The 25,087-nt window shown below is 31.6% G+C and overlaps 1 protein-coding gene across 1 annotated transcript; it reads right to left on the reverse strand.

Annotated features, from left to right (window-relative positions):
* Positions 1–1,418: 1,418 nt before the first annotated feature.
* LOC134710708 (papilin-like) lies at positions 1,419–25,006 on the reverse strand. Its single transcript, XM_063571099.1, has 13 exons — positions 24,988–25,006; positions 24,372–24,476; positions 22,898–23,065; positions 21,916–22,080; positions 20,902–20,955; positions 16,638–16,775; positions 12,231–12,302; positions 10,568–10,693; positions 7,451–7,576; positions 6,878–6,916; positions 5,525–5,668; positions 3,114–3,251; positions 1,419–1,484 (listed from the first exon to the last, which is right to left on the reverse strand). Exons 1-13 carry the CDS (start codon positions 25,004–25,006, stop codon positions 1,465–1,467), a joined length of 1,314 nt encoding a protein of 437 aa, XP_063427169.1. The 3' UTR covers positions 1,419–1,464.
* Positions 25,007–25,087: the final 81 nt, after the last annotated feature.

Raw genomic sequence — 25,087 nt, forward strand, 5'->3', positions numbered from 1 at the left:
CCATTTTATTACGGGGACGGTGACAGACTTGCGTAGGGTTTATTTCCTTACATAGCGAAATGAATACAAACGAAACGCGACAATACATCGATGTACGTTTATATATACATACATCTGTGTGTTTTTATATGTAAAATTGAGAATGTAAATGGGGAATGTGCCAAAGAGACAACAACCCGACCATAGAGCAGACAACAGCAGAAGGTCACCAACAGGTCTTCAATGCAACGAGAAATTTCCGCACACGGAGGCGTCCTTCAGCTGGCCCCTACAAAAAATATATACTAGTTCAGTGATAATGAACGTCATACTAAACTCCAAATTGTTATGTTTCTTTTAACCTCAAGCGTTTATAACAAAAAGAGAAACAGATTAGAATTGGTTGACACATCAAAAAGTTAAAAATCTTGAATATTTCGACAAAAGGCTCGATTTATTCCTAAACTTAAAATACCAGAGGGAAATTCAAACTAATAACCACGCCACATTCTGCCTGTCTCAAGTCAGGAGCCTGTAATTCAGTGGTTGTCGTTTGTTTATGTGTTACATATTTGTTTTTCGTTATTGTTTTACACATAAATTAGGCCGCTAGTTTTCTCGTCGTTTGAATTGTTTTACATTGTCATTTGGGGCCTTTTATAGCTGATTATGCGGTATGGGCTTCGCTCATTGTGAAGGCCGTACGGTAACATATAATTGTTAATTTCCTTTTTTATGTCTGTCCCTTGTGGAGAGTTGCCTCGTTGGCAATCATACAACATTATCTTTTTAATAATAAATCAAAAATAGACTGAAGACAATGTCATATCTAAAAAAAGAAAAAGACAAAAAGAAAAACAATAGTACACCAACACAAGACAGAAAACCATAGACTAAGCAACAAGAACCCCATCAATAACTGGGGTCAGTATCAGTTGCTCCGGAATTGTAGGCAGATCCTGCTCCAGAAATGATACCCGTTGTGTTGTTCATTTTAGTACAAACCCTGCAACAAGTCTTATTCGGTAGGTTATATTCGTGAAAGGGGACGAGATTGTAGTTATGACATTTGGAACATGTCTGCCACTATCTGTGAAACGGGTATTCCATAACGGTCAACCAACTCATGATGGCGTCCATACAATTTACGAAGGGATGATTTCAACTTCACCACTTGGAACTCTTGGTTTAATCACTTCCTTGTAAACAGCAAATATCTTTCAAGGAAATCATGATAGGAAACGCAAGGCCGGGAATACCGTATTAATTGGGAGATATATATATATATACTCCGTATGCAGGCGCTACATAAATATAGCTATATAGAAATGAAAAGTTCACAATTGGCAAGCTGAAACTTTTGTTATTTGAGCTAAGCAAAGTTTTTTCTGTTCTACAGAAGCGACAATGATAAAAAAAACAAAAACAAACACACGTGTAAGTTGAATTTGTTTTATAAACTTATAACTTTGACATGTTGCAACATCAACCAGGCAGCATGTAAACTGTAAATAGAAAAAAAAGTAAATCAATGTTACTAGCATTTAAAACAACTTTTGACAGTTGCATGGTTGTATACGTTTTATTTGATCTGTCGATGAAATTAAATTCAACATTTTCCTTTATTTTTACAATGAATGCTAAATGAAAATGAGATTACAAAGGTATTTTGGATGACGACGCCATTTAACTGCACAATATGCGTTAGGTAATTACAAATAATATCTTTAGTGATGCTTGAGGCTAAAATATCAAAAAGTTCAAAACCTTATTCAAACGTTTAAGGTATGATTATACGAAAAGGTCTAACAGTAAACGCAAACCTAGATAAAGAACGAGGGTTAACTTAATAAAGCATAAACTAGTTCAGATTTATTGAAGAAGTAAAGTATTCATCTGAAGAGAAGCCTTTTTCAACTGACTTTTATTGTTTGTTAATCATAGTTAGAGACTCAAGTAACTCTGCACGAGGTATTTTGGACTGTAATGGTTGGTTTTTTTTCATTATTTCTTGTAAACAAAAACCCTGGCACATCATGAAAAACAAGTTATCTATGTTTAAATTTTTATAACGAACATCGCTGTAATCAAGTCTATACATTTCTAAAATCATGGTTTTCTTTGCCCCCAAATCCCAGTTTTCTATTAAATGCAACGAACCAATGAAAAAATTTCGTAAAATGCAGGCGTACAGAAAAGGGTCCTTAATCTTGACAAAAAAATTATATCATTTCTGAAAATGAACAAAACTTTATAATTATTTAGCTTTCAACTATATTTCAATCTTTTTTGTTAGAAAAATAAACTAGGAATCTGATGTACAGTAGTTGTCGTTTGTTTATGTAAAATATACGTGTTTCTCGTTTCTCGTTTTGTTTATATAGATTAGACCGTTGGTTTTCCCGTTTGAATGGTTTTACACTAGTAATTTTAGGGCCCTTTATATCTTGTTGTTCGGTGTGAGCCACGGCTCCGTGTTGAAGGCCGTACTTTGTCCTATAATGGTTTAATTTTTAAATTGTTATTTGGATGGAGAGTTGTCTCATTGGCACTCACACCACATCTTCCTATATCTATATAAAATTAAAATGAGTGAATAAACATAGCCAAGACTAGTAACGTTCTAGAGACATAACGGGGAAGAAATTGTTCTGGGATATAACTGTTTTTGAATTGACTGTCAGAAATTATTCAAACTCAGAGCTTGCTAAAATTAAGTTTTAGGTTTTATATGATCATAATATATATCATGCGTACTTGGTAAACCAGGTCATGCTTTGTCGTTCACCACTTACAATCTTCATGTTTACCATTTTTTTTACAAATTCATATACAGTATGACCATACAAGAAATGAAACTACAAATCAGAGAACGCTTCGTTTCGGTACTATTCGTATAAGTATATACCCTATGATGCACTTTCACATGTACTTGTCATAAACAACATGTTGAAGGACGACCCCGGGTGCGGGAATTTCTCGCTACATTGAAGACCTGTTGGTGAACTTCTGCTGCTGTTTTTTGTATGGTCGGGTTGTTGTCTCTTTGACACATTCCCAATTTCCGTTCTCACAATTTTATTTTTACTCAAAACGTATGGTCGGTGAATCCACATATTCTACATATATATTACCATTTCGACAACACACAGCATATTTATCAGTAGGATGAACGTTGCAGTAATATTCCCTTGGGCAGTTCTGACGATTCAGACCACGTCCACAGTTAATGTTAGACAGAGGTTGTCCTACTCTACAGATTGGTACATTATCTAAAAAGGAAAAACATATATCTTTTAGTTAGTAAAAAAATAAATCAAAAAGTATTTTGTGACTAGTGATTACGATTAAGAGCTAGTTTTACATTATAAGAATTATACCGTAAATCAAAACGTATATCTACTAGATTATTAGATAAAGTTATAATCTCTGAACAGAAACGTATAAAGTCAAATCAAAAAAAAGAAACTTGGAGATTAAGCCATATGCTAAAATCTTTTGTGACCTCATATTTTTTCAAAAATGTTTGATTTTCTTTTCACTTGATAATGAAATTTACCAAAGTAATGAATAATTCAATGCATTACTTGTCAAAAGTAATTGCAATGTAAAGCATATTGCCTTGATATTCCATTTCGAATCTGTTTACGTTAAATGTATAAAAGGATCTCTAGAATAATTATGTGTTATATATATTATAATTTACTCCTATAATGTTCAAATGTTAGTAGTTGCACGTAAAAGTAAATACATGTTTTAAAAAAAAATTATCAACTATAAGAATATTTTTTTTTACAGTTGAAAGTCAGTATTCATATTAAATTACAATTTCGGCAACAAACAGCATATTTATCGGTAGAATGAATGTTACAGGAATATCCCTTTGGACAGTTCTGACGATTAAGACCACGCCCACAGTTATTGTTAGATAGAGGTTGTCCTACTCTACATTTTGGATCATTATCTAAAAAGGGAAGAATATACATAACAAACAATCAAAACACAAATCGAAAGAGCTAAATCAAATATTTCTCTACAAGTTAAAACGATTTCGCTATTTTTCATAGTTCGAGAAGGTTATTTATATTTCATCACGTATACTAATTTGGTGATTAGATAAGGAATACATTTATTCTTTCAAATACATTGTATTTTATGAATATTTGGAGATGTTAAGGTTGTAGAGTACTAGTAATTTAAGATAAAGTATTAAAACAGACCTACTTTTACGCCGACAAAAAATATGCATGTTGTAAATAGATCGACCTATTCTATGTTATAAGTCATGCTTACTATTAAGGGAACATGTGGTTTAAAAGTAAAGCGGGTTGGTTTTAAAATGAAATAAAAATACAGTGGCAAAAAGATAGATCGTTGAGCTAAACACTAGGTTTACTTTTTTCAAGACGGTCCAATCATTTTTTCAAAAGTAATTATTATTATTTACCTTGCTCGATGAGCACCCCATAGCTCCTGATTTGAGATGACTAGTGATGCAATTGTAGACGTTTCAAACATCATCTTTATAATTAGATCGAATACTATTGAAGTGAGAACATTATGAAAAGTTTTATAGTTAGGTTTAATCTACTAGCATCAAGAATTCGGATTCATTTTCGTTGTTGAAAGTAGCTAAACGTATTTTCAAAACACCATTTTGCAACAATATCACTGTAGACAATCATGACGATTAGGACCATGTTAGATTAATATTTTCACTTATTCAAAATTTTACATTTATGTTTTTTGCCAAAATATTATGGCTGAATTTATGAAAAATGTGAACATTTATTGAAAATCTTATCCGTAAATAACATTCGCCGAAATCACCAGAGGTTCCAACATTGTATGTCTAACCCAGAGGTTGAGGATGCTTTGATATAAAGATTAATGAACAAATTGCTGTTTAAATTTCTTAGAATAATATGTAAAGCAAAAATTAACTGATTTGAAGGCATTTTTTCATTCCTTGTTATCAACAAAACTATTGACTATCTCTTCTACAAAGAAATCATTTTAATCTTTGTAAGACGAATTCAATTTTGAAAATAATAAATCAGATATATATGATACATCTTTTGAATAGTTTATTTGATATTCATATAGAATGAGTATATACTACTTGATATATTTGTTATTGCATTATGTGTTTTGTTCATTGATTTTATTTAACGAACTAGTATTACTCAACAGAATAATATGCTTTTAATTATATAATCAGTTATCAAAAGTACCAGGATTATAATTTTATACGCCAGACGCGCGTTTCGTCTACATAAGACTCATCAGTGACGTTCAGATTAAAATTGTTAAAAAACCAAATAAATACAAAGTTGAAGAGCATTGAGGACCAAAAATTCCAAAAAGTTGTACCAAATACGGCTATAAACGCGACTCACATTTAAAATCATGAAATTCCTGATTTGTTTGAATTTGATTTTTATTCTGTGTTCAGACCATCAAAAACGTACCAGACAGATGATGCAAAAAGCAAAAAAAATTGCATGACAGATGTATGAAATTATAACATTTGTTAATATTGTACCTTGAGGATTAGCACATTCATTTCCGCAGCCGTTAGAACAACATTTTGCATTTCCTGGACAATCAAAATCTCCATTGCATCTTTGTAGACAAATACCTGCCGTTCCAGGTTTTGGTTTTGGACAGGAACCTGGCTTTGGTTTTCCTTTGAAATCAATTAGTATACGTTAAAGAAACGGTTTGTTGACCTAATTCACTTCTTTTACTTTTGTTATTTGGTATACCCTTTTCCTTATATTTATAACACTCAAATATGAAACGCATATTATGGCTAGAGTGGTTTAGCGACATGAACATATCGTAAGTCGATTAAGAAGCGACGAATCTAGGCACCAAACAGAAAAGCATCATTAAGGGAGTTCGCTTCTAAGTTTCAAAGTAATTAACTGTTCAAAACATTAATTTATATTGATAAGGGATTAATGAAGGAATCCAAAGAGCAAAACAAATATATAGATCACCGTGCTCGTTTTCGATATATTAGCTATTGAAATTGGGGCGGGGAAATGTTCTCTCTTGACTTTTCGTAGCTTTATCATTGACTCACATCTTCGTTTTTTTTTCAAAAGATATAATAAAACAAACGAATTTCTGTTTGTCCTTCCGATGTACCCTCATTAAAATTTGTTCTCCTGGCTTTTAACATTTTAGTATGAGATACTATGAACAGAACTTTAAAATATTTCAAATATTTTGTATTCTTTATTCAGTATTTACAAAAAAACCAACTGGTATATACTTAACTTCACGGATAAATAGACCATAATCAACAATAAATCGTTTCAAACAGAAATTCAAATATCTCGAAAACTCGCCATGAAGAAATAGATTAACAAAATAGATTTTCTAAACAAATCGAAATAGAGTTGCATTAAAACCAGTAATTTTTGTATTAGGTTGCTGTGTCGTATATCAAAACGCAACTATATGAGAATATTGTCACTCAAACATAAAAATAAATAACAATTAAACGAAATGAGAGGAAAATGACTAAAAGTAAACAAACAGAAGGAGAGAAAACATCCAAATTATCAAAAATTCTTAAAGATATAACACAATCAAACAAAACATTTAAATACAAAAACTTCACAACTAAACAAAACATCATCTTAATTAGAAATCAACCAAATTCATCACAAAAACAGAAAAGAAGAAATGAAGTAATTTGATAAGTTTTTTATCCACTAATTTACAACCATCATTTTTTAATTAAATGCTCAATATAAAATTTTGTTTAGCCTGTTAATGAGAAAGAACAGACAAACAGACCAACACACATGCGGTCTAACGAAATTGAATGGTTAACTTTTTAACATTAAATTTATATTAATTGTAAAGTTTATATCGTACTCACCAGGAAGTGTTGGTGGCGGTGGAGGTGATGGTGAAGGTTCTGAAATACATAAGCTTTTATTTCGTTATCAAATTTGTCAGAACTGTCAACTTATTTACACTAAAACTACCGCATCATGGATGCTATTTTCATATCTATGAGGTATATATTGAACACAACTATTACTGAAAAGAAGCCAAGGATGTAACACTAAAACATAAACTCTGTATTATAAAAGAGAGAACAGTCAAACTCATAGATTGAAAATAAACCGACAAAGCCATGGCTAAAATTAAAAAAAAACAAACAGAAAAAATGATAGTACTGAAGGCACAATATAAAAAACTGAAGACTGAGCAACATAAACCACACCAAAAAACTGGGTGATATCATAGTTAAAGTAGAGAACACGTTATAAAACAGAAAAAAATCATTACTATTTACTTAATATTTGTTTTCCATAGAAAATATATTAAAGAGAAGTTATGCCTTGAATGATAATTTATAGGTTTCAAACGAACATACTAGTTAGTGATATAGATCAGATTTGTTCAAATATGCAAAATAGATGAAGCATAAGTTTATCAAACGTACTTGTTGGACAACATGCAAAGAATTCATCAGCAGCACCTGCTGCACAAGAATATCCAGTAGGACATTTGTTAGATCCAATCACCATTCCACAGCTTAACGTTGGATGTGGTACTCCATATGAGCAGGCTATAAAAATAGAGGAAAAATGACATGTTTCACTGAGATTTGTTCTTATTCTCGTAATTGCACATTCCAAAAAATTCAGCCTAATCATTTATTAAAATATCAAAGATAGATTAGATATGTAATTTTTCAAAATAATAGTTTTAATGAAAATTTTTAAAAACAAAGATTGATATGTAAGGATTATTATTAGTTGCTCATAGCATGCATATGTACCGAAACAACGGAATATTTTGAAACAATTTCATAGTTTAATTATATTCATCCCCTATGCATATTCTCCAACTACATTTGCTATGCTAACATTGCCTATGTGAAAAAATTGTTTGTATGTTTATTGAACGACAAATATATGTGACGTATCAAATTTTCTGACGTCAGACACGCAAATCAATGAAGGTGTTTGTTAGATAGATGTTTATGTGTTCTGTTAAATTTTCCCTTTTAAAATTGTTACACGACGATGTCTTCTGTACCCATATTTGTTTTTTATTTGATTTTGCCATGTGATTGTAGACTTTCGGAAATGAGTTCCCTCTGAGCTCAATATTTCTGTGACATTACTTTTTTTTAATTGGGTTTTGAAGTCCAAAGTGTAAGTGTATCACGGTACTTGTCTATCCCAAATTCATGTATTTGATTTTGATGTTATATTTGTTATTCTCGTGGTATTTTGTCTGATACTTGGTCCGTTTTTGTGTGTTTTGCGTTTCGGTGTTGTGTAGTTGTTCTCCTTTTATATTTAATGCGTTTCCCTCGGTTTTAGTTTGTTACCCCGATTTTGTTTTTTGTCCATGGATTTATGAGTTTTGAACAGCGTATACTACTGTTAGCTTCATTTAAGAACACACAGAGTTAAATGGATAACAACAAATAAGAAAATATCATTATCCACGTTGGCATTAATTTTCCATTAAGTCATATATCAATAAGTAATACTAATATCAAATTAATCACAACATTGGTGGAGCCCGCGCGAAGTATGTTCTAACTGTGGCACTGAATAATGTGATAAAATAGTATATATGTTTCTATTCTTGCATTGCATATTTTCCCCCTGTACTTACAGTCTTTTAATTTATAAAAGAATAACACACATAAGAATAACATTAGCGCTAATTGAAATTAATCTCAAAGGATTACAGCGTCAAAAGAATGTTACAAGAACAGCCTTGGTTGTCATTAAACAAAACATTGCAATTACTAAAATCAAACTCTTCAACGGAATTGTTAGTGCAAAGATATTATTATCTTTTAGACTACTTCCATAACTAGTCTACATCTACTGATTTTAAAGAAAATGCACATTAAACGATCAATAAATGGAATTTGCTATTCAAAATCATAGCATAAATACCTTCCAGACACCTGCTTAGCGCTAAACAAATATTTAAAATATTGTCTAGGTACCTGTTTTGACGTGGACCAGAAAAGACGCACTAATTTAGTTTTCGGTTTCATATTTCTAAACAAAAGCCGTGACATCATCAACATTTACCGTTCATAACATGTTGGGGAAGGTCATCTGACTACAACAAAGATGCCTTAAACTCTGCCCAGAAATGTTATTATTACTTGAAATATTATAGATGATGCAAATTCCGCCATTTAATTAAGGTAAAAAACATTCTACCCTTCCCTGGATGATTATCAGTCCTACATCCACTTTGGCCAATAAAAATATGTAACCACATGCTTCCCCATTTTGCGTTTTTGAAATCACATGACTGTCATATGACATGGTTTTACATTAAAGCGGGAAACACAGTAGAACAAATGGTTATCGCTTATATAATTTTCTATGGTTTATCTTTTGTTTTCATTTAATGTATGAGGTATACATTGATAAATGTATTGTTTTCATTGTTGTTTTATGAATGCAATTACTTTTTATTTTCAAATTTATGGAATATATTTATCAGTTTCATAAATGTACAATTTTATAATAAATTGAAAGAAAAAAAAATAATTAAAAATTTTGTTCTACTTTCCCTTTGATCATTAAAGTGTATCAAATTTTCAAAAGTTGTAATTAAAATAGAATTTTTTGAACAGTGTCAACTTTATAGAATCCAGATTGAAGCAATTTTTTTTATAATCAGGTAGGAGCAAAAAGTAAAATCACAAAAATACTGAACTCAGAGGAAAATCAATGCGGAAAGTCCATAATCACATGGCAAAATCAAATAACAAAACGCATCAAAAACGAATAGACAAGAACTGTAATATTCCTGACTTGGTACAGGCATTTTCAAATGTAGAAAATGGTGGATTAATTTTTTTTTACTGTTTTTTTACAGTGCGTCATTACTGGTACCCATCATTTTTTGACAGTCCGTTTGTAATCTTAGCAAACATGATGTTTATTGCTTTAAATGTTTCAAATATCTACTGTTAAATGATTGAAATATATTAACAAGTAATCAATCTTTAATTCCATTCCATTTTACTAACTTAATTTTTTTAAATGGTTGATTTTATGCATAGACAAACACAACGTTAGGTGCGTCATTACTGGTTCCTCTGGAATATATTTGGGATTTTGATTGAACGTTTTCTCATTGAATTCCATCTTTATCCGTTCATTGTTTCAACAAATTACCAGTATGGCGGTTCGTATGTATAACCTGCATTTAGTTGTTATGGGTGGATGGTTACGTGACGATCTTTAAATTGAAAGAAGACTCGAAGAAGAGAGTGATTAAAAAAAAACTATTGGAAACATACGCACATACCGCATTAGACTTATTAATGGGTTTGCATTATCAGGAGCAACACAACGGGTACCACATAGGGAGAAAGATCTGTTTTCCCTTCTATAGCACCTGATTCAACCCCCAGTGTTAAGGTTCTAGCTGCGTAGTCTTACTTTTCTATGTTTTTTTTTGTGTATTGTTGTTTGGCTATTGGTCTTTATTTTCTTAAGCCGTGGTGTTGTCTGTTCATTTTCGACATATAAGTTTAAATGTCCTATTTGTAGATGAATTAACTCACGATTTTGACAGCATACTGCATACTGATCTGTTGGATGAATTTTACAGTAATAACTACGTGGGCATGTTTTACTGGCTGGTCCTAAGCCACAATTGATGTTAGGGAATGGTGTTCCTTTTTCACAAACTACCGAAAAAAAATAAAAAATAAAAACACATGTTTATGATAATCAGAAATGATAACATTAATATTTGCTGCTTTCGAGGATATGTGTTATGAAAAATATTCAAATCGAGTTTTAGTAATCCTTCTCGCTCTACTTGAATGAGTTAAGTACCTTTGAAAAAAGATATCTGGATTGTGAAATATTCTAAGGCAGTATATTATGGTGTTTACAATTTCCTTGTCTAAAGTAACGTTTTTGATATTAATGAAAGTAATCTGTGTATTGCTGGTAAATTTTTAACAATGGGATTAAAGTTATAGTAAATTCACAAATTGTTGCGTCATTTCTCATTGCGATTTCCAATAATAGTTTAATACAGATATATGTATGAAATATTAAAATGCGAAATACCATTATTACAAAACATACCTAGTCGCAATTTTTGCATTAATTAATTCCACGCAATGATTTCTTAATAAACAGTATCATAAATGTCCAAAACATTTACAAAATTCCATATATGTAAAGATTTGGTTTGTAAGTTAAGCTGTAGAAAAGTTAATTAAAAGTGGATGGCTCATCCGTATTTCTAGGGAGCTTTTTGATATTGGGAAACGATCGGAGTTAATCGACCTTTTAACATGTTTGAATAAACATATGGCCAACAGTTACCAATTTAACACTGTTATTCGATCTTAAAGTATTGTTTTATTTAGATAAATATTAATTTCGTTATAAGTAAAATAACGTCTGTCGATACTTTTATTGTGGCAATGCACAGAGTCATATTTTTTTCTTTAACTGCTGTTAAAACCCGCGAGTAACCTCAGATCTATACATAGTGTCGCTTAGTTGTAGGAATGCATACATTATGACGTGATGTCGGTGTTTTTGTTACTATTTTTTCTGCTTTGTTTCGATTTGATAAGTTTTGCGCTTTCAAACTGCTTTTATTGGTTTATTCATTGTTTTCCCGCCACAGCCCCAGGAAAGGATCCCCCTGAGAGGGCTTGACGTCCGCTGTTTCACTCTGCCACATTATGTATGTGTCTGTTCAAAGTTTAGATCCTGTGATTAAGTGGTTGTCGTTTGTTGCTCTATATTATATTTTCAATTCGTTCGTTGTTTTCACACAAATTAGGCTGTTAGTTTTTTCGTATGAATAGTTTTACATTTGTCGAAATAAACAGACGTTTAAATAGCTTTTATAGCTGACTTTACTGTCATTGTTGGACGCTAGCATTTGGTTTCGGGTGACGAATTGTCTCATTGGCAAATACCACAGTGACTTCTTCGTATTCTTATATACATTTTTGGCGACTGAATAACAACATGATAACATCATAGTACCTAGCTGACAGTTATAACATTTCAAAACGGCAAACATATGTTCGAAACCGAAATTTCATTCAAATGTGTCTAGCTTAATTCATTGTTCCTCATTATGAAAAAAATATGAATTGACCAATTCTTTATTAAAAAATCATTTATTATAGAAAATAATAATAAAATTTTAATCACGGTGCTTATATTTTTTGGCATATTTATCCCACTTACCAGATTGAGGTGGAAACGGTGGTGGTGGTGGCGGCGGGGGAGGAGGAGGAGGAGGAGGCGATGGTGATGGTCCTGCAAATACACAAAATCTAGGTTAATGACTTTAAAAATTGTTTTCAAAATCGTGACCAAAAATATTATGACTAGTTTTAGATATAAGAAATTATGCATATCAATCAACAGAATAAAACATATCTAATAGTCCATCAGCTGGTAGGGCAAACATTCAGTTCTGTGTTACACCCCAGGGTACCGCAATTTTTTTGTATAAATTTAAAGAATAATATCTGAAGAATATTTTAAGAGGTGTTAGACTTTTGAAAAAGTGTCCAAAAGGGGTTAAAAGGGGACTTATTTAAGGGTATATCAAAAATTTTGTTTTGCACATATTTACAGAAAAATATAACAATAACCAAGTATTCAGTACTATACTTTTTATTAAATGAAACACATCATATCTTATTAAAACGCAGGCTAATTTTTAATTGATTTCTAAATTGTAGAGGACCAAGAAAAAAAGGGGGAGGGTAATTTCCAAAAGTCATGATTTTGAATGAAAAGAAGCATACGTACTAATTTTCTTGATAAAATGGTTTTTTTTTGCACATTGAAACATATCTAGCATAAAGTATATAAAGGCTGTTGAAACAAAATTAAAGGTAAGAAACAAAAAAAAATAGAATCAACGACAAACACAAACATAAGCAACTAGAAATGCACGATTCTGTCACAAATTTATAAAATCACATTCATGAAATAACTCGCATATTAAAACACACAAACTGTCAGGGTTTCTAGATTTCTATTTTTTAATTAAAAACCAAATCACCACATTTTAAGGTCACTTAGAAGGACAATCCATAAAATCATCATCAGTTTGGTCTCTTGCAACTACCGAATAATCATTATCATCATCTTCGATGTAATCGTTAGCAATATCAACGATTTGAACATGCTTATATCTACAAGCTTTCGAGCATTAACATACACCTATCTGTTCAAGATAAACCTTGTTGAACACATGCACATCTTTTTTGGCACAACCAGCTTTACATGAACAGCACATCAGAATTATCAAAGAATCTAACGCTGGTGGTTGGTCTAGCAAATTGATACTAATCAAAGCACTCTAAACAATACAACCAAAGTTGTTTGGCAACAAATCAGTGTTGTGTTTAAGAGCAGATTCCAAATCTTCGTCTGAAAGTTGTTTAATGTGCTTTAACATTGCATCTTTTGCATTTAAAGACGTTCTGATCTTTATTCATCGATATTTTTAATTTAGTAGCCATATATAGAACACGAAACCTCTAGAGGGTTTTGACAACTCTTCGCCAACCTCTTCAAAGGTTTCCCCAAGATGGAATAGACCTTTTGAAAACTCCACGAAACATGTCAAAAAGCTTTGCTGTTTTTCTTTACCAGACAAAACACTTACTCAATCACAAGCTGTATTGGCATGAAATCCTGACAGTTTTCTACAAACATTCTCACCACATTTCGCACACATTGATTGCACATTTGATAGTTTGCATTTGTAAGAGTTATCTGTCAGACTTACAATGTGAGAATTGATATGCAACTGTTAAAATAGTGCGCCAATACTTCCACATTAGTGTCAGAAGGTTTTTTAACAATGGAGTCGTAACCTTTGTCAGCTGCATGTTTTTGCATTAAGAAACATTTTTGAATCGGCGTTTTCCTGTTTGATTATAAGCTAAAACCATTCTACGCTATTTCATTTTTAACATATATTTTGTGGCACATACTTCCATGTGATACAAATAAATCAATACATTCAAGTGTAAATCTTTAGGATTGTTTACTCTTTTCAAAACCAAAGAATTCAACACAAGCAACTTTGTTTCTCCCAACTCACAAAAAATTCTTCCATTCCCAAAGAACACGATTGTGATGGTTTAGAACTTATCGTAATGATTTGCCCTTCCAAAGACCTGCCGTTCTTATTTCTTTGTGAATATTGTGGGATACTAATCAGTGAAAATTTCAATGCGGGACCACTTTTCGAAACTAAAAGGATGGTTTTTAAAATAATAATTGCCAAATCGAAAAAAAGCGCTTGGTATCCTTGTAATGGTTTGAATAATGTCATCAAATATTCAAATGCATTCCTAAGAAACGAACCTTTTCTAAAAGACCACTCAGGACAGATTTTAATTTTTCATTACATGTGTACCATCAAAGTTTGCAAGAGACATTGGAAGAGGACCTAATTCAAACTAGAGAACCTATCGCATAACCAACTATCTTGTCTGGGCTATGACAAGCAGGCGACATTTTTGTTCATCTGCTTTTAATGTTTTGTTGTTCTTATCAGCCATTAACTGCTTGCCTTTTATTTCCTTTTTTTAAAATGTAAGCAATGATTTTCTTTTGAGTGTTATGAAGATATCGGTTGACTTTTGAATAAGCCGTTCCGTAATGAAAATTTCTGCAGCAAATTTTCCCTTTTCATACGCGTTTAGAAGGTCACACATTAATTCCGAAGAAGCAACAGAATCCGAAAATAAGCCATATCACTGCTCAGATGTTATAATGGAATTGGCCAGCTTTGCAGTGCTGAAACAATTTCAAAACATCAGTTTCGTCTCGCTTCATTCGAGTTTTTCTGAGTTCTTTTTGGGCGGATGTTTCAGGGTTAACCATTCCTACCAAATCTCGATATTTTAAGGATATTGAAGTTCTTTCATGTGCATTTAGCAACCAACGTTTATCAGAATCTTTATTTGAACTGAAACCAACAAAGCCATTTCTTTTGTATCTATAAAAAAAACCTAAGAAAGTAAAAAGTATTGCTAAATCCCACAACTGACTATTTGACGTTCGTTCAAAGCGATGTGTGTCGATTGAATAACTTAACAATCTTAAGTCAATCAAAACATAACTAAAACACAAAATCTTATCAAGCACACCTTTATTGAGTTCATTAGAGTGCACCTTTTCTGAACGCAAAAAAAATCACCTTAATTTGTAATTTTTTCATAAATATTTCATTCAAATTCATTTAATTAAATATTTTGTCTCACAAAAACCTCATAAATCGACAATTAAATGTTTGTTTTCAGTTTCAAATTGAAAATGATTATGTGTGAATACATTGTACATGTTGTATACTGAATCAATGACGGTTATTTAATGATTTCCGGTATTTCACGACTATTTCCACGTACATATATTTTATTAAATAATTTATATTTTAGACGATATATAAATACTGCAAATGATTTAAACATTGCATAATGATTAATTCTCAAGTTTAATCGACTAAAACGGGTAATTGTATAACGAATTTCTTTATGAAAGGAAAAATTATGCATTAATTTGAACCCAAAAAATCGGATTGTTTGTAAAGTAAAAAAAAAATTTTTTAAACCGAAAATCTTCCGAGTTACATTTAATATGATAGTTTTGTATCTGTTTTAGTTGTTTAAACCTATACCTTTTTTTTTTAATCGCTTTATATTAAAACTTTTAATTAAAAATTACTTAGTCGTGATTGATAAATGAGGGACCATTGGAAGGGACGTTTTTAATCCTCTTTTGCACACTTTTTTTAGTCTAACACCTTGTATTTTATCAATAAGATAATGAAGTTGAATTCTATCAAAAAAAATCGCGGTACCCTGGGGTGTAACACAAACTCCTTAACTAGCGCGCTTTTGAGAACTAGTTGATGGACTATAAATCAAAGACTTTTCATCGAATACCGAATAAAATAATCAATATTCTAATTAGCATCAAAACTAAGATCTAATGTCTTTCATTGTTTTCATCATAACAATTTTAAACGAATTTTGTTAGGGGGCTGATATTTATAAACATAATCTCTGTTAAAAGAGTTAGTGAGTTAGTGATTAGAACAAGTAGGAACAAAATTTCAATTGGAGATGACCAAGTGAGTGCACAGCAACAAATACTACAGTATTACTTCGTAAGATTCTTTTAAGATACAAATGACCCTATCCAGATAAAACATTTCTATTGTTATTTGTCCAATCTTTAAAAAAAGCATCTTCTTTGTAATTGATTACATCATCAATCTGTTTTCTTTCGAGAGCCTCCGATGAGTCTTGTGACTTAGACGGGCGTGTGGTGCGCCTGGTATTTTTCCTTAATCTATTAATCAAAATTACAAATACTACATGTATGCATACATTGTTGAAGGCCGTACGGTGACATACAGTTGTTAATTTCTGTGTTATTTGGGTTTCTTGTGGAGAGTTGTCTCATTGACAATCATACCACATCTTCTATTTTTATATACCGTTTCATCACATAGATTTTTTTTTATTTTAAAGACTAATCATTTTGTTCAACCGTCATGAATCGAAACTTGCAAATGAACATGTAATTTAAAGCCTTTGACTGCTTGGTAGTTTCAGATACCTGCAGGATTGGTACACACATGTCCGCATCCGTTAGAACAACATTTCTGATACCCTGGGCAATTAGAATCTCCTCCACATGCTTCTATACAAATACCAGGTCCGTTTGGTATTGGACACATACCAGGCTTTGATTTGCCTTGAAAGATAAACTATCAACGTTGTAATATGTTTTAAAGAATTAACCCAGTTCTCTTTTTTTATCAATTATTTTAAATTCTATAGCAACCCTTATTGAAAGGTTTATGGGTATTTGTTCATTTATTTACCTGTTTACTTCGTTACTCAAAACGTACCTTGACAATTGTTACTAAGGAGAATTATGAAAATAAAAACATGCATTGATCGTGCTTCTATCAGATTCAGATATTTTCTTGTTCTACTGGATTATAAAGACAACAGTAGTATAACGCTTTTCGAAGTACATTAATACACAATTTTTTATCAAACAGCATAATGTGGCTTTTCCAGTCGAATCTTTATTTTCCATATCATCACATTCATTCTATTCATGATGATTTAGATGTATTCCGGAACGGAAATTATCAAATATTATTTTTACTAGATAAGCAGCACATTGAAATTGTATCAGATTTGTTTTCTCGCGTATCCTTTAAATAAAAGCAACAGTCAGAGAACTACGACACAACTAAAACACTATATTAAACACACACATACACGAACTATACTATAACAATTGTCATTTTCCTGACTTGGTACAGGACATTTAAAGACACAAAAAAATGGTGGGTTGCACCTGGTTTTATGGCATGCCAAACCTCCCGCTTTTGTGACAATATTAAACATAACATTAAAATGACATTTCATGACAGGACTTCAATACAAATAATGGAAGAAAATATAGGACAGAGAAACACACGAATAATATCTAACAAAATTGCCCATTCGTATACAGAAACATGCAGTTATTTCTAAAGAGCTATTGCGATCTTTTCTCGACATGACTTGTTTTGAATATTGCTCCTTGTAAATGTCCTTTTTCATATAGGGAACCTCCCTAGAACCATATATACACTAGGCTAGTACCACGGGCTGATATTGATTCTTGGGATAGTACCAGGGCTGATGAAAAGGACATCTTATAATCTTTAATTACAATATTAAAAAATATCTTTTGGCCCACATTTTCAATGTTATTTTTTTTCTACTATAATAAAGGTCAGAATGGAAATTGAGAACGTACACATTCGTATACAGAAACATGCAGTTACTTCTAATGAGCAACTTTGTGATCTTTTTGCGACATGACTTGTTTTGAATATTGCTCCATGTATACATTGTATGTCTTTTTTCATATAGGGAACCTCCCTAGAACCATATGTACACTAGGCTAGTACCACGGGCTATTATTGATTCTAGGGATAGTACCAGGGCTGATGAAAAGGACATCTTATAATCTTTAATTACAATATTAAAAAATATCTTTTGGCCCACATTTTCAATGTTATTTTTTTTTCTACTATAATAAAGGTCAGAATGGAAATTGAGAACGTACACATTCGTATACAGAAACATGCAGTTACTTCTAACGAGCTACTGTGATCTTTTTGCGACATGACTTGTTTTGAATATTGCTCCATGTATACATTGTATGTCTTTTTCATATAGGGAACCTCCCTAGAACCATATGTACACTAGGCTAGTACCACGGGCTATTATTGATTCTAGGGATAGTACCAGGGCTGATGAAAAAGGACATCTTATAATCTATAATTACAATATTAAAAAAAAACATCTTTTGGCTCACATTTTCAATGTTGTTTTTTTTTAAATAAAGGTAAGAATGGAAATTGAGAATGTGCCAAAGAAACAACAACTTGACCAAAGCAAACAACACCTGAAGGACACCATTGGGTCTAAAACATATGGAGATAATCATGCACACGGAAGCGGGGCTTCAAGTGGCCCCAAAACAAAAAAGTGGATATTTGTTTGTCCTTTAGAAAACATTCACCTAGAATTTGTTATCCTCGCTTATGATATTTCAATTTAAAAACCACTAACATAACTAGAATTCATTTCTTTTAAATATCGTCTAAAAATTTACTATATCGTAAATGCTCGGCTTAAATGAATAAGCTGCAATAGTTGCAGTAATTTGCAAATTTAACGAATCAGATGTATATGCCAATGAGACAAATATTAAGCAAAATTCAAATTAAGCTGATGTTAGCAGTTATAGACAACCGTAAGGCCTTCAACAATGAGAAAAACACAAAGCCTTCAACAACTGATGTAAAAGGCCTCGGCCAAATTATAATAAAACAGTTTACATATAAATAAATATTACAAAAATGAACCAAAGACGACCATTGTCCAGATATTCGTAAACTGGCGCATCAAAGGCATCGCTAATTGATGCGTTCAGAGCATAAAACACTACAGTTATCTCTCCTTATTATAAATCCCTACAATGAACGTAAATCTGATTTTATTTAAATTGGCCTCAAGAAAACAAATATGCGTATGTATGTGTCTATCTGTCCCAAGTTAGGACCCTGTTATTAAATTAAGGTCAATGAACAGTAAATGGGCTATGTCGCAGATTTTGCAAAAAATCTGCATACACCTTAGCTTGTTGAACTACAACTCAAAATCGAAAAATTAATACAATTATCTCTGTTATTATCTGAAAAAATGCAGATTGATTTCTTTTAATATGGGTGAATATTTGTATAGAAAGCACATAAAATCGGCGAAAAACCTTCTAAAATTTGTTTTAAAATCGCCAAATCTCTAATTCTACTCAATAGATTTTTCTTAAAAAACTATATATAATTGTTGACACATAAATTTCTGTTTTAATTATATAAAATAATCATAGGGTCACCGACTTCGTTTTTTGTCTAATAATCAATTTGTTACCTTGTTGGTAGTGAAAAATGTCAAAAATCAACGTTTTACGGCCTGCAACGCGATAACGTTACGATAATTTCGACGTTTTGTTGGATTTTTTCACAAGGAACGCAACTTTGAATGCTGTATACCGTAAAAACGAAGTCGGTGACCCTATCCTTATTTTGCATCATTATAACGGAAATTTATGTATTAACAACATATAGTTTTTTAAGAAAAATCTATGGAGTAGAATGAGAGATTTGGCGATTTTAAGACAAATTTTAGAAGGGTTTTCGACGATTTTATGTGCTTTCTATACAAATGTTCACCCATTTTGTAGAATTCAATCAGTAATTTTTCAAATGATAATTGAGATAAATGCATTATTTTTTCGATTTTCAGTTGAAGTTCATCGAGCCAGAGTTGTATGCCAAATTTTACTGTAATCTGTGACATAGCCCATTTACTGTAACTTGACCTTAAGGAGTTGTCGTTTGATGCTGTTTTACAAATTTGTTTTACTATTTTCCATTTTTCTTGTACATTTTACTAGGCCGTTAGTTTATCATTTGAATTATTTTATATTTTTGATTTCTGGGAATTTTATAGCTGAAATCTACTCATTGTTGAAGGCCGTGTGTTGACCTATATCTGTTAAATTTTGCGTTGTTTTGTCACTTACATATGCTATATTGTATGGTACAATCAAAGAAATCATTACTTCAGCAAAACGCAAGAACTATATTAACGAAACAGCAGTTACAATAGAAATTAAAAAAAAAAAAAAAATACCAACGCATCACAATGAAAACAAAATTAAGTTACAATACGGTGTATTTGACTTCGTGGAAAATTGTACAATCAATATTTTGAAGGTAAAAGAGAGACGAAAGATACCTGAGGGACAGTCAAACGCATAAAATAAACGGACAACGCCACGGCTAAAAATTACAAAAGACAAACAGACAAACAATAGTACACTTGACACAACATAGAAAACTAAAGAATAAGCAACACAAACCCCTTCAAAACTAGGGCTGATCTTAGTTGCTCCGAACAGGTAAGCAGATCTCAACATTATGTATTGATAAATATGTACAAACATTTAAAGACCAATAGAAAAATAAACAAATGTACAGAAGCATACATAGATGTAGGAAGATGTGGTGTAAGTGCCAATGAGACAACTCTCCATACAAATAATAATTTATAAAAGTAAACCATTATAGGTTAATGTGCGACCTTCAACACGGAGCCTTGGATCAAACCGAACAACAAACTATGAAGGGCCAAAAAATAAGTAATGTAAAACCATTCAAATTGGAAATCCAACAGTCTAATCTATATAAATAAACGAGAAACAAGAAACAATTATATATTGATAGTAGAGTAATTATCTTACTCACCTGGACCAGTTGGTGGTGGCGGTGGTGGCGATGGTGATGGTGGTGGTGTTGGTTCTAAAATACAAAATAAAATCGAATAAAGTGTTATTTGTTTTTGTTTTGACTCAATCAAAAAGGTGTTATAATTATCAAGGTTAATGAAATACCTCTCAATCAATTAAAACGGAAAAATGCATTTTGTCAACACAGGACATAAACTTTTTGTCATGAACTGCGAAATATCAAATCAATTATTCCAATCATACCGAAGAAGATCAAGCTTTGAATCTTGTGAGCATCGCGCGTATCATCTACAAAAGACTTATCCGTGTCCAACAATTCAAAACAAATCAAAACAGTAAAAAACAAATATAGAACTTGGTTCGAGACCTTTAGCAAAGACTTTAAGCCGTTGTAAAATTGGCTTAATTGCAAGCGCAATAATTCAGTTTAATGATATATGATTTTGGAATATGTACAAAATGACTTTTCATTTATTAATTAAAAGAATAATTGGTTAACTAATACAGAAAAAATGTTCTAATGAGCACGTTGTTATGTAAATTCTCCTTCATAAACGCATGCGCATAACCAAATTCTAAACGCGGTTGACTTCAATGCACTAACTCCGATTTAAGAACGTCAACGGCAGTCTTAATGGGTGATCAAGATATCACTACACAAAATAAAAGCCATTGATGAAATGTCTATACCTGAAAATCAAAATACTGTGATACCATATTCATGGCCCATCTTTACATGTACCTTATCGGTTATATAGCTAAATTTGTGTTCATTGATTTGTTACTGTCCTACCTCTACTTTTAATCGTTGCTAGCGAAGGAAGTTCAAGAATTATGCATTGAAAACACATATGTGACTTTTTTTCTATATTTTAGAAATGAACAAGAAAAATATACCCCCCCCTCCCAAAAAAAACAACAACTTATGAATTATGGCTGATTAGTCGAATCACATACAGATAATCAATTAATTAAGTTTTTTTCTCTCATTTAATCATTTAAATATACATACTGACTCCTTTGCAATTTTTCATGCAACCCCTATAACGATTGAATCTATTTCCGTTTCCTTTACAACCGCCATAAATAAATTTTTCACAGTTCCTTGTTGCTGCGTTGTAGTACCATTTCTTGAATGATCCTTTGCAGGGTCCAGTATCCTTTGGTAATGTACAAACTGGAAAAAGCATAAATTACATCTAATGATAACAATTATAACACTTATAAGGTGCTGTTTGTTTTCCTCTGTCCTGTTAATTTCTTCTCCCTAACTCTACTTAACAGTTTTAAATTTGCTTTTTCGGCAGTCATCATTGAGAAAATCGTCTTATGATTAAAAGATCTCTTAGAGAGTGTATTGGCATCTAAATATACTAGTTTTATTGCAACAATATCGAAAAAATACTTCACAACTTAGAAAGTGTTCATGATTCGAAATCGAGTCTTCTATTTAAAAAGGAATCCATCGTAATCCATTGTAAATTGGTGCATTTGGCAAAACCAGTAGGAATTTAAGGTTCTTAATGCTCTTCAACGTCTTACTTTGTTTTACCTTTATTAGTTTTTTTTTATTTAAGAGTCAGTGCTGATTCTTTTGTGGAAGAAACGCGTGTGTGTCGGAAATTCAAATTTAAATCCTGGTATCTATGATTTGTTTATTTCCTATTGTAAATAAAATTTCTTGTAAATATATATGTCTAAAAAAGTTATCACAAATAAGAAATCGCACTCCCAAATCACTTCACATTTACTACATATCGTGAACATTCAGGGCTTGTAAGCTATCAAAAATGAAAAGCAACATTTTATAAATGTCATGCATCCAAAAGGCTTTTTTTAGATTTATCTCTAACAGAAACGCATACAACCTATAATATATATAAATGTGTGTTTGAACAGCGGTATACTACTGTTGCCTTTATTTATTGAGATACAAATATATGTGTAGGAAACGGAATTATCTTCAATGTAAGCGTTACTTTAGAAAATCATACCTGACTTTTTACATTCCTGATTGCATTCTTTTTTAGTTTTGAAATTATTCGCATTGCCTTGACATCCGCCATAGATAAACTTCCTACACTTGAAAGTTTTGGAATCATAATAGAATCGAGGTATTAATGCTTCACATGGTCCTTTTACTTTTGGGAGCCAGCATTTATCTGGAAAAAAGAAGTTAAATATGAGGTTTATTTTCACATTTGATTTTCAGTATTTAACTTCTTCTTCGATTTATTTGTATTGTAGTCCTGTCATGATGTTTTTTTCATTTTGTGTTGTTTTTAGCATTGTCATAAAAGCGGGAGGTTTGACAGCCAAAAAACTAGATTCAACCCATCATGGTTTTCCGAAAATATCCTGTACATTTTTGCACCAAGTCAGGTAAATTGCAGTTGTTATCTTACAGATCGTTTCTGTTTGTGTTGCGTTGTCGTTTGGTTTTTGTTGCACTTTAGTAATTCTGTTGTTTCGTTATTTTCCTCTAATATTTTATGTGTTTCCCTCAGTTTTAGTTTGTAACCCGGATTTGTTTTCTCTCACTCGATTTATGACTTTCGAACATCAATAAACAACGGATGCCTTTATCTATTTTAAACAATAAGAGACCGTTCCAGAATCCTAACAATAAATGGATAGTTTATTGTCTACACCCCTAAAAGAATTTCTATGGTTTTCCGTTACTGAGAAAATTTAGTATTGGAACTGTTATGTTGAAATTGTTCTTATCATTTGTATTAGATCGCAAAAAAGAGCTAAATCCACATTTGGCCATTTTTGCATGAGGAAATTGGAATTTTATCTTCTAATTATTTCATTGAGAATTAAAACAAAATTTAAAAAATCATATAATGAAATGAGGATACAATACAAAATGAACAATTATCAAACATTCTTAAAACTCATAAGTATGACGTAAAATGGCAGTTGTTATCTTAAAGCTCGTTTCTGTGTTTGTTTCATTGTCATTAGATGTTTGTTCACTTTAATGTTTCTTTGATGTGTTGTTGGTAACCCCGGATTTGTTTTTTGTTTTTTTCTTTAATCGAATTTTGAATATCAAGCAGCGGAATACTACTGTTGCCTGTATTTATTCATCCTAGTTTCAAGTTAGTAAAAATAATGTCAAACACGTAAATGAGACTAGGAAATTGGATTATAATGAGGCATGCATTGTATTATGGTGTCAATCTCTTTATCTTTTCATGATTTTATGCATCTTCTTTTAATTAATGGGTTTGTTTTGGGTTTTTTGCATTTTTTCTGTTCTATCATTCGGATTATGTAAGTTGATGGGTTGATAATCAGCATTCAAGTAGTAAAATACTAACCGTTACATTTTTGAGAGCCTGTCGATAAATACAAACATATAAAGACCTCAAACATTCGACGGCATCAATAGTAAACTGTTGTTAATGAACATTCTAAATTTTATTATATTTATCAAAAGTAAAGTTATATCTCACTCACTTGGCTTAGTTGGTGGTATTGGAGAGGGTCCTGAAATGCCAAAAATATGCCATTTTGCAAAACTTAGTAAGATTATATGACTATGAGATGTAGGGTAAACATAAACTCATAGATGGCATGATTTACATTCTGTACACTACACGTGCGTTCCGTCTACCAAAGGTTTATCATTTATTCATTTTTTACTTTTTAATGAATTACTAAATGATTAGGTTAGAAATTATTACGAACTTTAGCTTTCAATTCTCTGATTCAAAGTTATCTTACACGAATTTGACTTTTCTTTTTATATTTCCAGTCATAAAGCTTTTTTATTAATAAAGTTGTTTTACATCCTTGACTCCGAGGTTTTAGATTTCGGCGTTCCTGGTTATTTAAAGTTAATCAAGATAACCTTCTTAACTTCTGTGATGTCTTCCAGAAAACACCTTCGGGTACTCATTGAAATTGTTTGAACTAAGACTAGTTTAAAACAGATCACCACTATAAAAAAAAAAGATGTATATAAAGACACAAAACAACCAAACTCATTTAGAAATCAACGATAACAATTTTATTAATAGAAAATGGTTAGAAACATGTCTTGATTAGTGGTACGTAATTCAGCGGTTCTCACTTGTTTCTGTATATCTCATTTGTTTTTCGTTTCGAACGAGTTAAGCCATTTCAATTGATAGGTTATGGTGTGTGCTTTTATGTTTCAATGTGACACTTCT

Source organism: Mytilus trossulus, chromosome 3 (assembly GCF_036588685.1).
Source record: "Mytilus trossulus isolate FHL-02 chromosome 3, PNRI_Mtr1.1.1.hap1, whole genome shotgun sequence".
NCBI lineage: Eukaryota > Metazoa > Mollusca > Bivalvia > Mytilida > Mytilidae > Mytilus > Mytilus trossulus.

Coding starts and splice junctions, on each gene's coding strand:
- LOC134710708 (XM_063571099.1), bottom strand. Junction 12,303..16,637: donor TGTGTGTACCAATCCTGCAG/GTATCTGAAACT, acceptor GTGTATTTGCAG/GACCATCACCATCGCCTCCT. Junction 7,577..10,567: donor TGCAGTATGCTGTCAAAATC/GTGAGTTAATTC, acceptor CTATTTTTATAG/CCTGCTCATATGGAGTACCA.